Here is a 16194-nt window from a genome sequence, read left to right as displayed (position 1 = left end):
TACTTGGTGAGCTATATTCGGCTTGTTTGTAGAGTCATGTGGCATGATTGACTGCCATGCATTTCGCTGCCCAGAGCTTTTTTTATTAAGAAAGTCAGAGAGACTGAATTGTCGATATGTTTGTGAAAGTTCTTGTTCATCCAGGTCATGGTTTATCTATAGAAGTAAGTCAAATCAACTGGACTTGCTGTGTTTTTTTCTTGAAGACGTTTCACCAGTCATCCAACTGGCTTTCTCAATTCCGAATTGAGAAAGCCAGTTGGATTACTGGTGAAACGTCTTCAAGAAAAAAACACAGCAAGTCCAGTTGATTTGACTTACTTCTATAGATGAATTGTCGATAGCTATTTCGCAGCAGTGCAACAGACCAAGGCAGATTCTCAACTGGGTGCTCAGACCAAGGCAATTGCTCAGCCAGGCAATTATCTGGTGTTTTGTTTATAAATGTAGTCTTTTTACATGATGGACAGTTTCTTAGAAGTTGGAACACTATGTAGAATCCATGATGCTGGTAAAACCACAAACCTATTCCCACTATTAATAAGTTAGACATCAATACCACAATACTTAAGTCATGGTCATCACAAATGAGCAGCACCTGACAGCTGGAATGCAACATATTGCAATATATAAAAGAAGAGGTTGTCCAAGGATTACTCTGCAGTTGTCCAGTAAGTGAAATCTCTCCGTTAAGTGAATAAACTTGCTTGGGGCAAGGTGGGAGAAGCTGCGCCTTGGCAGCAGCAGGTTCTTATTTCTTTTTCCGTTTGTTTTGACATGGTTTATTCATGCTCCTTAACCCCTCTGGAGGGTTATATCATATCTTGTTAGATGTTCCTTCTTAGTATTGCTGAATGTGCTGTCATTGTGTGCCTTTGACTTAGTTTAGTAAAGTAAAAAAATGTAAAACCAGGAGTCACCATGAATATGAGGTAAAGCATGTGAGTTCCTATTCTGCAGTGCCATTTAACAAAACCATGGACTTGGAAATACAAGTTCTAAACCCAATGGTTGTAGGATGTGCTCATAAAAATAGGACATGCTCCAGGTTTTTAAGTTCATTCATTTATTAAGGGCAGTGGTTTTCAGGCATTTTTTGGTTGAGGTACTCCTGTGTGGACCAAATACAACTATATATTCATCCAAATCTGACTGGTCCTCCAGGAATATATAGTTGAGTAAAGAATTGATGAAAATCGTATCCGAAATATTCTGGTCCACCCCATGTACTGTTGTGAGCCTATTTAGGTAGGTGTGATCCACAAACTGGTAACCTCCTTTATGTGGCACAGACATTTCAAACGGGAGTGACTCATAAAAAAAGAGCTAAGTACATTGACCTTTCATCATACCACTGTATTGAATGCGGAACTTCACCAAAAAAAAAGAAAGAAAGAAGTTTTTTTAAATAATAATAAAGGAACCGAAGACCACCTATGCGTGCTGCTAATACTCTAATTAAGTCCATTGCTTGCCTACAACACTAATACGTTTTCAATACATAGTAATGTGTTAAATGAGTTGTTCACTTAAAAGAGGATCTATCACAAAAATGAAAATATAACATTAGCTTCATCTCACTATAATAAGACACTTTCTAAATACAGTCAGTCAAATTTTGTACCGTTTCTGAAATAGTCAAGTATTTATCTCTCAGCAACCTGTCTCTCTTCATTCTCACTTCATGCAGAAGTTGGGTTCAGATTTTGATTGACACTAAGGGGTTATTTGTCAAAGGTCAAATTGTAAAGTATTTTTTGTACCTCAAATGAACTCACAACTCGAATGGTTTATAATTTAAGAAAAAACTCAGATTAATCAAATTTTCTGTGAAAAAAACTTGAATCGGTTGAATTGTTCGGGTATTCGAGCAAAACCCTCGGAAAAAAACTCAAACATCATGAAGACTATTAACATCTCTAGGGACTTCTGCCACTGACTCCTACATGACCTTGACAGGTTTTAGATATATTTTCAAATTCTAGCTATTTCCAGGGTCAGGGTATATTAAGGGACTTATTTATCAAAATTTATCAAAAAAGATAGATTTCACTATTGGAGCTTATTTATTATTTAAAAAGCACGATTTAATCGGATCGGAGACAAACACGAAAAAATCAAGCAAAAAAGGATTATGCCTGAAAAGTCTGAAATAGTCGAATTTTCAGGCTAATTCCAACGCAGACCACAGAAAATTCCAAATAGAATAGGGACCTCTCCCATATACAACCTCAGTAAAGCTCCCCATAGACGCGACGATTCTTCTTGCCGAATGACCGATTTTAGGGAAGCCCAACCAATCCTTGGAAATTATCGTGCGGTTAGTGGTATTCGAACAATCGTATATCTTACGATTTTTCGGCCGACATCTGTCGGGAAATTGATCGGCCAGGTCAAAAAAATCTTTGTCGGCCCCAGTGCAATCTCTCTATGTTTGCAGGGCCAAGCAGGCAGCTCCCCTTTGTTTTCCTGGCAAATTGGTCTTTTTAGTTGATGGTCAATTCCTACGATCGTACGATCGTTCATAGAAGATCGTGGTCTCACGATCAGGATCTGATCTTTTAAAAATCTCAACATCTATGGCCAGTTTAAGTCTGAGATGCCGGATTTTTGGATTTTTTCCATCCACGGGATATAATAAATCTCGAATAACTCGAGTTGTACTTTTCCCACTAAAAATTCGTACTTTATAGTAAAAAAAAAAAAAACTACATTTTTTGGCATTTGGATTTAAATAAATGGCCTCCTTAATCTCCAAAGATTACGGGGTTTTTTTAACCTGAAAATGTGAAAAAAAATATCATTGAATTTTCATGGAAAACACAACTCAATCCTTAAGAAATCTGCCCCTTAGGTGCGCCTTTTAGAGTGTCTACCTTTCCTAGTAGATGTATTAGAGCCGACTCAAATAACCAACTCCAGCACAAACATAATCTAATAAAATAACTGACTGACACACACCCTGCATGGAGAGAAGCAGGTTTTCAATCATAGCTGGTTAATTTGAAAGAGTGAACTCTAATACATCTTCTAGGGAAAGGTGCAGATTCACTAACGGGTGAATTTTTTTCAGCGTCATCTTTGCACCCCTTGTACCACTTCACCAGGCGCAAATACGCTATGAATATCACTAAAATGTGAAGTTTCGTCCCGGGTGCCGAACGATGGCGACTTTTCGCTAGCGTTACTTTGGCTGTGCAAGCATTTCACAGGCGAAGATGGGATAATCGTTCATTTGTGGCTACTGAAAATTCGCTAGTGATTTTGCTCTTAGGTCAATTTGCATAGGGCGGAAAAAAGTTGTATGGACGTCTTTCTTTAAATGTTAGTGCAAATGCTTGAATTTACCACTTTTTATTACACATGTCCAGGGAACCTTAATAAAGACAAGAGGGTTAATATAATGACCTACACTTGAGCCCACTGTAAAATTCATGTTCCATATATGTGGAGAAACTGGTTACCCAAAAAAGTAAGTTAGGACTTTTGCAGTCAATCCCGCTTAAAAAAAGGAAATGTCGGCAGTGTTTTTTGAACATTTAATGCATTTTTGGCACACGGGATATGATGTAAGTGACAGAAGATTGAGGAAGATCTAGCTTCTTTTTAGCACTTCGCCAGGTCTGAGGTCGCATAGTAAAGAGAAAGAGGTGACGTTCAGTAAAATCTGCACTTTAGTAAATTTGCGGAGTAACGATTGATCGCCAGAGCGAGAGAGTGCGTATGAACGCTAACGAATTTGTCACCTGCGCCTTATAGTGAATTGGCGATGTCCCTGCGGGTGGCAACGCTGGCGAAAAGTCGCTAGCGTTATCGATTTTGCCCTTTAGTGAATCTGCCCCAAAGGGTGCAACCCACCAAAGGATGTATTAGACCTAACTGTCAACTGTCTGACTCCATCTCCTGCATCAAGGTTGCTGAAAGAGAGATATTTGATTATTTCAGAAATGGTACCGAATTTTAATTGCTTGTATTTAAAAAGTGTCTCATTTCAGTGAGATAAAACATTACATTTTCAAGATAAAACCACATCAACCGCCCTGCTAAGAACATGAGTAGCAGTCACATACCCTTCTGCACTGCCCAGCTTTCCAGTGGGGATGGTCGAGTCAAAATTGATGCAAATATAATAAAACTGTGCCATTCTTAGGCCCATTGCTCATATGTGGTAATGGCTTTCTAATGTAAGTTATACCTTGATATTTTGCATTTTAAAGCTTTGATTCTGATCTACGAGTGCATAAAATTTGCCATAAATATGACTTAGCCTTCCACCAACCTTCATTTATTCATAGACACAAATTAAGATGCATACATCCCTGACTTTGTTGTAGTTTCTTTACATTAGTACGTTAAAATGTATAGAAATTGTTCTTGACTCTAAGCATTACCTTTAACCACTTATCCTGTGAAAAAAAAATGCAAAAATGATATCTAATTTCTTTTCCTCTCCCCTCCAGCCTGCAGGGCATTGGTAGATGAGCTGCTGTATGAAATTAGAAAAGTTAACCCAAAGAAGACCGTTGACGTAGGGTCATTCAGGATAAGTCCAGATGGAACACAAGAACAGAATAAGGTAAAAAAAAAACTATGACAGAAATTAAATTCTGCTGATATTTCCAACCCAGAGGTTGGTTATAATTCTACCGTTGTCTTGATTGGATTTGCTCCCGCTGGGAGCTGGCATAACCTTAAATTTCCTTTTCATGCGTTTTATGTAACACCACTAATATTCTTTGTTATCATTTGAACTGTCCCGTTTTTGTCTTATAAATCCATTTGAATTTTTCTTTAGGGTATGAGTATTTTAAGGGCAATTTAAATATCCAGCTAAATTTAAAGACTTGTCTAGAAATTGCCCCAAAATATCAGTTAATTGAAATCAGCAAATGAAGACCTTTCTGCTTATCATTCGGGAATCTTTCAAGGCCACCAAAGTCAAATTATTTTCAGAGCTTAATAATATGTGTGTATTAGTCTTCACATTAACACATTTCTCTAAAGACTAAATGGCTTGTGTGGAGGCCCAATTACCATATTGTATTTATTATGATATTGCAGCCATTTCATTTTGGCCTTTTTTTACAGAGGGAAACTTCTTTAGATCCTCCATCTGCTCTTTGTGATGCAAGTTATTCTGTCTTGCCATGTCCCTAAATTTGGCCATACAAAAAAGGGTAATTGTTCTGCACACACTGGGCATATTTTGGGCAAAAGAGGCTCATCTGTGCATTTCTAGTAGGAAACTGCCTTGTATTTGAGTGACAGGCAGATCCATTTCTACTGCACAGAAAGAACTGTGGGTTCTGTTAAATTCCAGATGGACTGCTGTATTATGCCATAGACAGTCACTGTTTCTTGGACTGGTGGGGGGCTGTTTGGACCTCTGTGTACTGTTAATGCCAGGACCTATTTTGAATCCCAGTCCAGACCTGACTGCACTTTTTATTTCAAAGTTTTATTTTCTGTTAAGGTCCTCATAGCAATTTCTAGTATGATTAAAGTTTATCATGGTTTTTGCATGTCATGACTTCTTTCCTTTGAGATATCAGGTTTATATTTGTTTCACGAGCTCTAGAGTCAACCCCTAAGGGAAGCGTGAAGCATTACTAAGTGGGACTCAGTGTGAAGATCTGTAAAAAGGGGTTTATGCCCAAAAATGAATCCAAGTAAATTAACCTAGACCTTTGTATTGGTTTCTGAGATATTTTCATGTTTAGGCTGCCAATACCAGGTTTTTGGTTCAACGTAGAGTCAAAAACCCAACTGAATACAGGAAATACTTAACTGAATAAAGGAAGTACTTAGAAATTGCATAAACATTTTGAGTCTCTGACACTCAGATCTTCACAAAGAGCTGTTGTGCACTCTAGTTTGTATTACCCTGCATTGGTTAAAGTTGTGTGTTTGCATCAGAAGCTCTAATATATTTCATATAAATATAAGGTTGTAGGACCCACACAGGAATGTCCAACTAGATGTCCTACTAAAGGTTCCAGTGTGATGTCATATCCTGTAGTTCACCTTATATTCTTTCCTGCACTATACCGTGTACACTTCACAAAGAACCGAAAGGTTCAAACATGTTGTGCTTACAATAAATCACATTGAGCAGTTTTTCTGCCTCCCGGCCATTCCTTATACTCTACAATTGTGATTTCCTATTGAATACCGTACGCTTGGCGGAGGTACATATAAGGAATTGGCTAATAATTCACCTGCTTTGTTCCTAAGTACCAGTCCAACCCGGTTCTAGTTTCTACTATAGGTTCCATAGTCATCTTCATCATTCCATAGACTTAATTATTTCAGTATAATCAATATATATAATCATTGATCTGAAGCATGCAGTATGACAAATAATTGAGCAGCACACCCACAATCACCTAATAAATTATATACAGGTATGGATGCCGTTTTCCAGAAACCCTTTATCCAGATAGCTCCGAATTACAGAAAGTCCATCTCCCATAGGCTCCATTTTATCCAAATAATTTTATACAATAATTTTTAAAAATTATTTCCTTTTTCTCTGTAAGAACAAAACAGTAGCTTGTACTTGATCCCAACTAAGATAGAATTAATCCTTATTGGAAGCAAAACCAGCCTTTTCAGTTTATTTAACATTTAAGTGATTTTCTAGTACACTTCAAGTAGCCATATTATGGAAAGGTCCATTGTCTGGAAAACCCAAGGTCCCAAGTATTCTGGACAATAGGTCCCAAGGAAGGATGTCAAAGGAAGGAAAAGGTAAAGATACTAAAAGTACACACCCTGATTTAACATCTTTAAGGAATAGTTCAGTGTACAAATAAAAAGTGGGTCAATAAGTAGGCTGTGCAAAATAAAAAATATTTCTAATATAGTTAGTTAGCCAAATATGTAATGTATAAAGGCTGGAGTGACTGGATGTCTAATATAGTAGCCAGAACATTACTTCCTGCTTTCATCTCTAACTCTGAGTTAGTCCGCGACTTTAAGGGGGGGCCACATGGGACATAATTGTTTGCAATTGATCCTCAGCACTCAGCTCAGATATGACCCATATGGCTCCCCTCAAGTCACTGATTGGTTACTGCCTGGTAACCAATCAGTGGAAACCAAGAGAGCTGCAAAGCAGGAAGTGGTATTCTGTTATGTTATGTTAGACATCCAGTCACTCCAGTATTTATAAATTACATTTTTGGCTAAGTAACTATATTAGAAACATTTTTTATTTTGCACAGCCTATCTATTTACCCAGTTTTTATTTTTACACTGACCAATTCCTTTAAGGTTTAAGTGATGAAGCATATTTTTAAAACTTGGCTGAATTAAAAAAAAAATAACAACACTAAACTATGTTTAAATATTTTTTTTGGTTAAAGGAGAACTGAAGCATAACTAAAAAAAAGTATGTAAAAATATTGTACATTATGTTATGGGCTTCTGTACCAGCCCAAGGCAACCACAGCCCTTTAGCAGTAAAGATCTGTGTCTCCAAAGATGCCCCAGTAGCTCCCCATCTTCTTTTCTGCTGATTCACTGCACATGCTCTGTGCTGCTGTCACTTACTGAGCTTAGGGACCCACTCACAATATACAGTACACATAGAATAGGAATGTCACAATATAAGGCTGACTAGTAATTAATACAGATAATTACTACATGGCAGCACAGAAACCAGTGCAATTAGCATCAGAATAATAATCAGTCCTGTAGCATCAGCTTATATTACAGGGGAAGCTCATTTTCTGCTGGATAATTAGTGACGACCCCTAAGCTTAGCTTCTCAACAGCTGCTCAGAGCCCACTGAGCATGTGAGTGTCACAGACAACAAAATTTAAAGTCCTGGATCATTGCTGCTTCAGCTGAAACTTTAGGCTGGTGCAATAAGTTAATTTTTAGGGTTTAGTTCTCCCTTAAGCTCGAAGTACCAACTATTACTGTAGTACTTCTGTTCAGTAAAGTAGCAAAGTTTTGGCCTTTCTTTGCTTGAAGAAAATACCTTGAAAATAATATGAGCCTCTTAATGAGAAGCAGTTCTGAACTTGGACGTTTCCCTAAAGCTATTTTATTGCTGGTTCCACAGCTAAGCAGAGAAACTCGAAAGGTGACTGCAGATAAAAACATTTTTTGCTACCTGCTTTCAGTATCTAGTACATATTTAATATGTGACTTTTTAATACCCAAGATGCCTAATACATAGCCCACACATGTTTGAATTCACAAAATGATTTAGCCTTTGCCGAATCAACTGCATTACTATTTCATGAATCCACTAGGCATTTTGTACTATAATGCTCCACCAAGAACCTTCCTATCGAACATCCAGAACCTTTAAAGTACAGCTAAGTACATCACTGCTCTTTACTGCCCTACAGTGAAATAGCAGTTTTGTCAAATCTCTTTTCTTTGTATAAAAAATACAGGGAACACATTTGGTAAAACAAAAGTTTGTTACACAGAATTTTTTAAATTTGTTTCAAGGTCAAATATTGTAAAACTTAAATAAAGCTATGGGACCGGTTATCTAGAATATTTAAGACCTAGGGTTTTCTGGATAACAGATATTTCCATAATTTGGAAAGTAGACCTTGGGTGTACTAGAAAATTGTGTAAACATTAAATAAACCCAATTAATTATATCTTAGTTTGGATCAAGTATTATTACAGAGAAAATAAAACATTTTAATGTTAAATGTTTAAATAATTTTGAAACGTGGATTATTTGGATACAATGGAGTCTATGGGCTATGAGCTTTCTGGATAACGGTTCCCATAACAGTATAGAATTTTGCATAATCTTTATCCAAAATTGTTCATTATTTGAACTTCTAAGGAATAAATAGTAAAACAACTGACAAGTTCTAAATACATTGAACAAGATAGGCAGTTATAACATTTTACAGTGTACCAAAGTTACGCCTGTCATTATAACATCAACAAATCACATTATAAGAGCATAAGAATTTGTCAACTGCAAAGGGAACTTAGCCAAAATATGAAAACAGATAAAGATCAAAGGAGGACAAAGAAAGGGTAGAAACAGAGAAGAGATGAGAGGGTATTATCACCCTCTGATCTTCAGATTATGGTGATTTAAGCAGTGCCGGGCTAGGCGCCCAAGGCAACCTCCTCCCTGACCAGATGTTGGTGCGAGCATGCAGACGGTGTTACCTAAGGTATCCTAGAACTAACTCCAAGGACCCGGTCATGACTCACTCTTCCACATATATTAGCCACCTTTGGCTTTGAGAGGAGCCCTCCACTACTCAGGTGCCACCAGGTCTTTATGTGAGATGACCAGGTAGAGAGTTCTGGACAGGCTAGAGAACCGAACGTATAGAATTAGAACTGGAAGCGCAATCAATGGCCAGTGCGGGTCGGTACCAAACAGGCAATGCAGTACAAAATCAGGAACAGAAGTGTAGTCAAGGTCATAGGTCAACACCAATCAGTAGCATGGTACAGAAACAGGATCTGAAGAATGGTCAATATCAGGCTATAGTCAGTGCAGGCAGCAGTATAGCAAAGTTAGGGACAGGCAAGGGTCAGGAGCAAAGATCAGACCCAGGAGTTATGTAAACTAGACCTGCATTAGGCAATGAGTATTAGGTTGAGGGCCCTTTAAATATTCAAATTAAATAAATGTTTCGAATTCCTGAGGACGTCCCCACCGCACAGCACTGGACCACCAGGTATCTATAGAAACTCTCTCCCTAGGGGGCTAAAAGACCAGCACAATTGAGGGGAGTGGAGACCTGATTAGGGGTAGACGGCAGACTACCCATAGCTTCGGCCCTGATTTTCTTTTTAGCCCAATAATCTGATATTTTCAGGGTTTTTGGGCAAAAACTCGAAAAATTTGAGCGCTTTGGGGGGGGGAAATTTCTCTGTAAATATTGTATGAACCAATCAGAGTTATAATGATATATTAGAGCCATAACACAAAGAAAGTGCAGTTTGTATATGTCCAGTTTGTACACCAAAAAATATTTTAACTTACTGGATGAATGTTATTAGTGATAAAACAATATTTGATTACATAGTGGAAGATTTTTTAAAAGTTACGTTTTTTTTATTACGTTCTTGTCTTATTCCCACCAGTTGAATTTAAAAAAAGTTTTTTCACTAATGGAATTTTTTTATTCAAATCATATGTAGTAGATTCCAATTCTATAAAGTATTTTTTTAATGGAAGCACTGTTTTTTCCCCCAAAGTTATTCACCATGTCTAAAATACTAGAAAACATTTGTGCCTGTTCTTCTGGGCAAAATTCCCACAAGGGAATATTTGGCAAGAAAAAGTTACCTTAAAGGGATACTGTCATGGGAAAAAAAAAATTTCAGTTAATAGTGCTGCTCCAGCAGAATTCTGCACTGAAATCCATTTCTCAAAAGAGCAAACAGATTTTTTTATATTCAATTTTGAAATCTGAAATGGGGCTAGACATTTTGTCAATTTCCCCCATGTCATGTGACTTGTGCCTGCACTTCAGGAGAGAAATGCTTTCTAGCAGGCTGCTGTTTTTCCTTCTCAATGTAACTGAATGTGTCTCAGTGGGACATGGGTTTTTACTATTGAGTGTTGTTCTTAGATCTACCAGGCAGCTGTTATATTTTGTTAGGGAGCTGCTATCTGGTTACCTTCCCATTGTTCTTTTATTTGGCTGCTGGGGAGGAAAAGGGAGGGGGTGATATCACTCCAACTTGCAGTACAGCAGTAAAGAGTGATTGAAGTTTATCAGAGCACAAGTCACATGACATGGGGCAGCTGGGAAATTGACAAAATGTCTAGCCCAATGTCAGATTTCAAAATTGGATATAAAAAAATCTGTTTGCTCTTTTGAGAAATGGATTTCAGTGCAGAATTCTGCTGGAGCAGCACTATTAACTGATTCATTTTGAAAACATTTTTTTTTCCATGACAGTATCCCTTTAAGAAAAAAAAATGTTGCAAATAGTAAATGGCTGAAAATGAAAATATCTTCTCCCTCCCAAAATAGTTTGGTTATGCTACTTGGATGATGGCTTGGACAAGCATAATATCATAGACTTTTGTGATACAGTTAAGGCACCTGTTATCCAGAATGCTCAGGATCTGGGGGTTTGCTGATAATGCAAATACAAGTCAACAGTTTTCCGAATAATTGATTCCAAACCTGTACTAAAATCTACAGTTAGTATAGAAATTGTTATATATAAAGTATGTGAGTGTATGGAGGGGTCAGTGTGTGTGTTTGTGTGTGTGTATGTGCGCTAGTTTTTATTTGGAGGGGTTGAACTTAAACTTTGGTCTTTTAACAGCCCAACTTAACTATGTAGCTATGAGCTATGGGGATAAGCTTTTGGGGGATGTTATATTGGTCGCTAACGAAAAAAATCTTTCGCTATTCATTCACAATACGAATAAATGTTCTCAAAGTGTACAATTCTGCCTTTGCGAACGCTTTGCCCCTCATGACGCAGTAGGATAGCAATTGAGAATTTTATAGTTTGCGATAGTGTGCAGTGTATGTAATAAAACTTTTCAATGAAAAAGTTATTACTCCAAAAGTCTACCCCCCCCTTCAAGCAGGTCAATGCGTAATTAAGATTCGCAATGCCATAAAAGCCGAATGCAGAATATTACATTGCGACATGCGGATTTTCGTTCTTATTTGTGAGAAAATTTGTTCGCTTTGAAAATGTTACTATGTTTCCCCCTATTTCTCTAAAATCGAGTTGTACAGACAATAACTAGCAAAAATAAATCCAAAAGTCTTAATGGTGCAGCTCTCCTTGGCTTCCTTAGGACCTTGACTACTTTTACTTGCCAAAGTTTTATATTAGAGTTTTTCTTGGTTTTTACACTTTATAAATCTCACATTTTTAAATAAAACACAAATTTTTAGAGAAAAAAAATTAGATTCGTGAAAAAAAAATAGAAATTTCAAAGTTAGTAAATAGGCCTCTTGATAAAATAGTCATAAAAGCCTGCATGAGCTTGATGGGCGATACTAGCCTAAGAAAGCATCATTGAGTTTTTCCAGGTTTATGTGACCTGAAACGCACTACAAGGGGCTACTTTGTTTCTGAACTGCTACCTCAATCCACAGCGCTTAGTGTACCCATGTGTGGCATTATACTATGGACGTTATTTATCAAAGGTCGAGTTTGTGATGTTTTTTCTACCTCGAATAAACTCACAATTTGAATGTTTGCTTATTTATGATTGTAAAAAAACTCTAAACAATGCAATTGGGGGGAAAACTTGAATAATGAAATTGATTGAGTTATCGGCAACAAATACTGTACCTCGAATTGATCGAGTTTTAGATCGCAAATCATGGAAAAACGAAAATCATGAAGGTTAAAAACATCTTCAAATGGTTCGAGGGACTTTTGCCATTGACTTCTACGTGACCTCGACAGGTTTTAGCTGCAGTATTTTCAAATTTGGGCTTTTTGCAGCTTCTGGGCATAATAAATCTTGAAAAAAAAATTATTTTTATCCTAAAAATATTTAGAGTTTTTACAGAAACTACCCTTGAAAAAGTAACATTTTTTGGGAAAACACAGCTCCACCTTTAATAAATGAACCCCTAAGTGTCTGTTCTAACATTTTGTTCTAAGCTTTTTTCTGATTTGTATTCAAGTGATAATGTTTTTGGTATATAGCCATATATATGTCTGCTAGGTTGTTTCTGTGCATGGTTTATTTCTTAAATATATTTACATCTAAAATCTCTGTTACTAAAAGAAATATAGAGATTCCTCAGAGATTGGAAGGGGTTAAAATTGTATCTCTGCTATGGCACTAGAGGGCAATACCAGCTCCTTTTGTCTGTTTGAAGTCCAGTTGTTAGAGGAAACTCTATATTTTATTTACACTGGAACGGACTGCACACCGGCTTAGCTTTATGTTGGAGGGCCATTATAGGTCAGCACTTTTCTTACCAAGGGATGGTTTGCTGTGAAACCTTGAAATACAGCTGGAATCTCAGACTAAGTGAACTTCTAGGACAGGAGAAAAGAAAAATCCTAAATGTTGAAAGGGAAGGTTTGCGGAAACTTTTCTTTCACATAGTTTAAAAAGCCGAGGCCACATACATGTTATGGGAAAACACTGAGTGTGATCAATCAAACGGACTGGATTAACCAGAAAGCTGAACTGCTTAAGGTCAAGGAAGATACTGCACCTTCTTAGCCACCTCTAATCATAGGGTAAATGTGATATACACCACCTGTGTTTGCAATGTGTAAATGGATGCAGTGACTGCTTCTAATCCTCTGTGATTGACTCTGCTATTTATTAAGCAGCAAAGGCTCTGTGCCAAATTGGCTGCTGCCTCTGTTGTATTTGAATTATTGATTACACTGAGAAAAAACAAAAATACAACGGTTGTTTGGCGGCCATTGCCTACTTTTTTAGTTTTTGTGGCTTATTAGATGTTTTTCAAAAGGCTTGACAATATATAACAACAGCAGTTACGTTCTCTCACAGGCTATTGATTGTGGGATGCAATTAACAGACCTTGCTATGTCAACCATGGCTCATTTACAGCTCTCTCAGTGCCATTCATTTTTAGAAATAATTTTTCACTTTCAAGGGGATGGCTAATAAGGCAAATTTTTTTTAATAATTCCATTAAAAAAATGTTGTAAATACAAAAAATAGCATTGTAATTCTTTTAAGCTTCCTAGGTGGGTTATTTTATTTGATTGTAAAGACTTGTTGGCCCTTTGAGTTTGACCTTGTGTTAAAGATATTTTCCTTTAGTCTCTCAACGGTTAACCCTCTATGTGGGGATCCCAAACATTTTATTTTGTAGTTTTTTAAGTTTTTTGTAGTTTTTGTTGTTCAGACACGTTAGCCTTTAGTAATGTCACAACCTTCAATCATATGTATGTGTGAAAGTCCAAAGAAGTTTTCACAATTAAGCTATCCACTTGTTAATTCAAGGTTCATATTTTTTCAGTTAAGGTACCTGGCCTGCAAATTCTGTGATTATTTTACTTTTTATTTATTTGGGATGCCCTGAAGCCCAGTTTGGTTTGGGATTCAGTCAAATCTTAGCCTTTTTCTTCATGATTCAGGTTTGGCTGAATTTCAAGGGGCTTGCCGAACCAAATCCAAACACTTAAAATTATGTGGCGTTAGATCCCTTTTAAATTATGCTTATTTGCATATACCAATTTGGATTTGGTTCAGGATTCTTCCAAATCCTTTTTGAGAACTTTTTATACCTTAGAAAATTCCATTCTTAACTTCATGCATAGGGTATGAGGGCCTTATACAGCTGGCCGACCATTTTCCTGAGCCACCCAAATCCTGACCCCTGTATTGGGGAAGCCCTTCACTTTCACTGAAATCCAGCTATGAAAACCTAGCAAGCTAAAAATCCCCCAAAGCAACCGCTAACACAGTGGTACTTAACCTGTGCGACACTGCACCACGGTAAAAAGTATCCTCTGTAGTTGTATCACACTTGGCTGTAGGCTTGAAAACCTTCCGTAGGCCAGAGTACTAATTTGTAGTTAGCCTATGGAAATATATTGCCACCCCAGCCCAACTTGATTACCTGGTTCTCATTTTACAGAGATACCAGATGACGCTTGTATTTCACATGTGTTGGTCACAAAAACATTTATTAAAGCATTTCATTGCTGTCTCTGGACAGATGATTTTTGGTTATATACTTGGTGGCTTCTGCTTTATAACTAGATGCCTGTCCACCCAGTTAAATAGAATGTGTTGCTTCTTTAATGAAACAGCCTTAGGAGTGTTTACTGGTGTTTTGCAAGTGTCTGCCCAAGATAACTATTAATGAAAGAAGTAAATCATCTATATATGCTGCAAATGTAGTCAGAGAAACTGCACAAAAATCTCCCAAAATCACTTAAGTTGGTTTATTTTATTATGTAAATAGGGGGTTTATTTATCAAAGGTCTAGTTTTATAGCTTTGTGAGCTTTTTTTAGACCTCGAATGGTCAAATTAGAATGGTTTCTAATTTAAGAAAAAACTGTAATGTAAAAAAAACTGGTATCAGTGTAGTCGGGGTAAAAAACTTAAATACTCAAATTGATCAAGTTTTCGGCGAAAGAAAATTTAAATTGCTAGAATTGATTTGAGTTTTTGAGCAAAACCCACTGGAAAAAAAACCTTGAACATCATGAAGGCTACTAACATCTTCAAATGGTTCAAGAGACTTCTGCCATTGACTTCTACATGACCTCGACAGGTTTCAGATGGTGTTTTTATGGATTCAACCTATTTCCAGCTTTGGGGGTTTTTATAACTCGAAAATTGAGTTTTCACTGAAAAATACCTTCAAAAACTCAAATTGTTCATCGTAAAAACAACCTGACTTTTGGTAAATAACCCCCTAGATATGCAGACATTTATGCTGTGATTTAATTATGCTAAACATATGCATGAAACATGATGCTTTAGATAAGATGCTATATGCTGGTCAGAAAAAGGTAGCTGAAAGTTCACTGAATCCGAACCCTAATTTTCACATATTAGCAAAATTCTGGGGGGAAAAATAGATCTTGAAAAAAAATGGTAACCTGGTTTAAAGTCATGTGATAATTAAACATATTACATGATAATTTTCGTTTGGATTTATTTCTGATGTGGCTCAATCAGAATCCAGCAAAATCAAAAAAAGCTGGTGTATCCCTACGGTAACTATGGGGAACTCATACCAAACTGAGACCCCTGACAGATGATTATAAATCAATGACTCCTTTTTTAGCTCAGATTTTTCCCCCTGAGTAGAATAAGGAGGTTTCCTTAAGAGAAATACACAGGAGCAATTTTGGTTTTACAAAGTCACAACAGGGAAACACCATAATACCTAAAGGCATCTGCTCTGATGTAATACCAACCTTTTCTTCTCTCTGTCCCCACATAATACATAAAGCAGCTGGATGTTCCCGAGGATCATTTATTCCACATCTGGTAGGCTTTTTTCACAAGTACATGCATTTTTTGAGCAGACTTCTAAAAATGCTCTACAAGGCCACCCAAAACTTATAATGGTTTATATTGACTCATATCAGGGGGCATGGTCCCTGGTGCAGCTGCACCTACAATCCCGGGAGTACTGCAGGGGGCGCAGGGCCCGATTAGACGCAATGAGATGCAAACACACTGCAGGAGGGGCGGGGTAAGTGTAACGCGCGGACTGGATTTGGCGGACTAGTCACGTCTGTTGGGGG

At 37.2% G+C, this 16194-nt stretch overlaps 1 protein-coding gene across 2 annotated transcripts in view; it reads left to right on the top strand.

Annotated features, from left to right (window-relative positions):
* The window catches only part of cnpy1.L (canopy FGF signaling regulator 1 L homeolog), a 71476-nt gene that overhangs the window by 37466 nt on the left and 17816 nt on the right, over positions 1-16194 (top strand). For both annotated transcript variants that reach the window (XM_018267134.2, XM_018267135.2), the window contains exon 3: positions 4461-4576. In XM_018267134.2, coding sequence (XP_018122623.1) covers positions 4461-4576 — 116 coding nt within the window. The remainder of the gene's footprint in view (positions 1-4460; positions 4577-16194) is intronic.

Source organism: Xenopus laevis, chromosome 6L (genome assembly GCF_017654675.1).
Source record: "Xenopus laevis strain J_2021 chromosome 6L, Xenopus_laevis_v10.1, whole genome shotgun sequence".
In the NCBI taxonomy this organism is placed as follows: Eukaryota; Metazoa; Chordata; class Amphibia; order Anura; family Pipidae; genus Xenopus; species Xenopus laevis.
The sequence above is the reverse complement of the archived record's forward strand: the minus strand, read 5'-3'. Positions and strand labels throughout refer to the sequence as shown.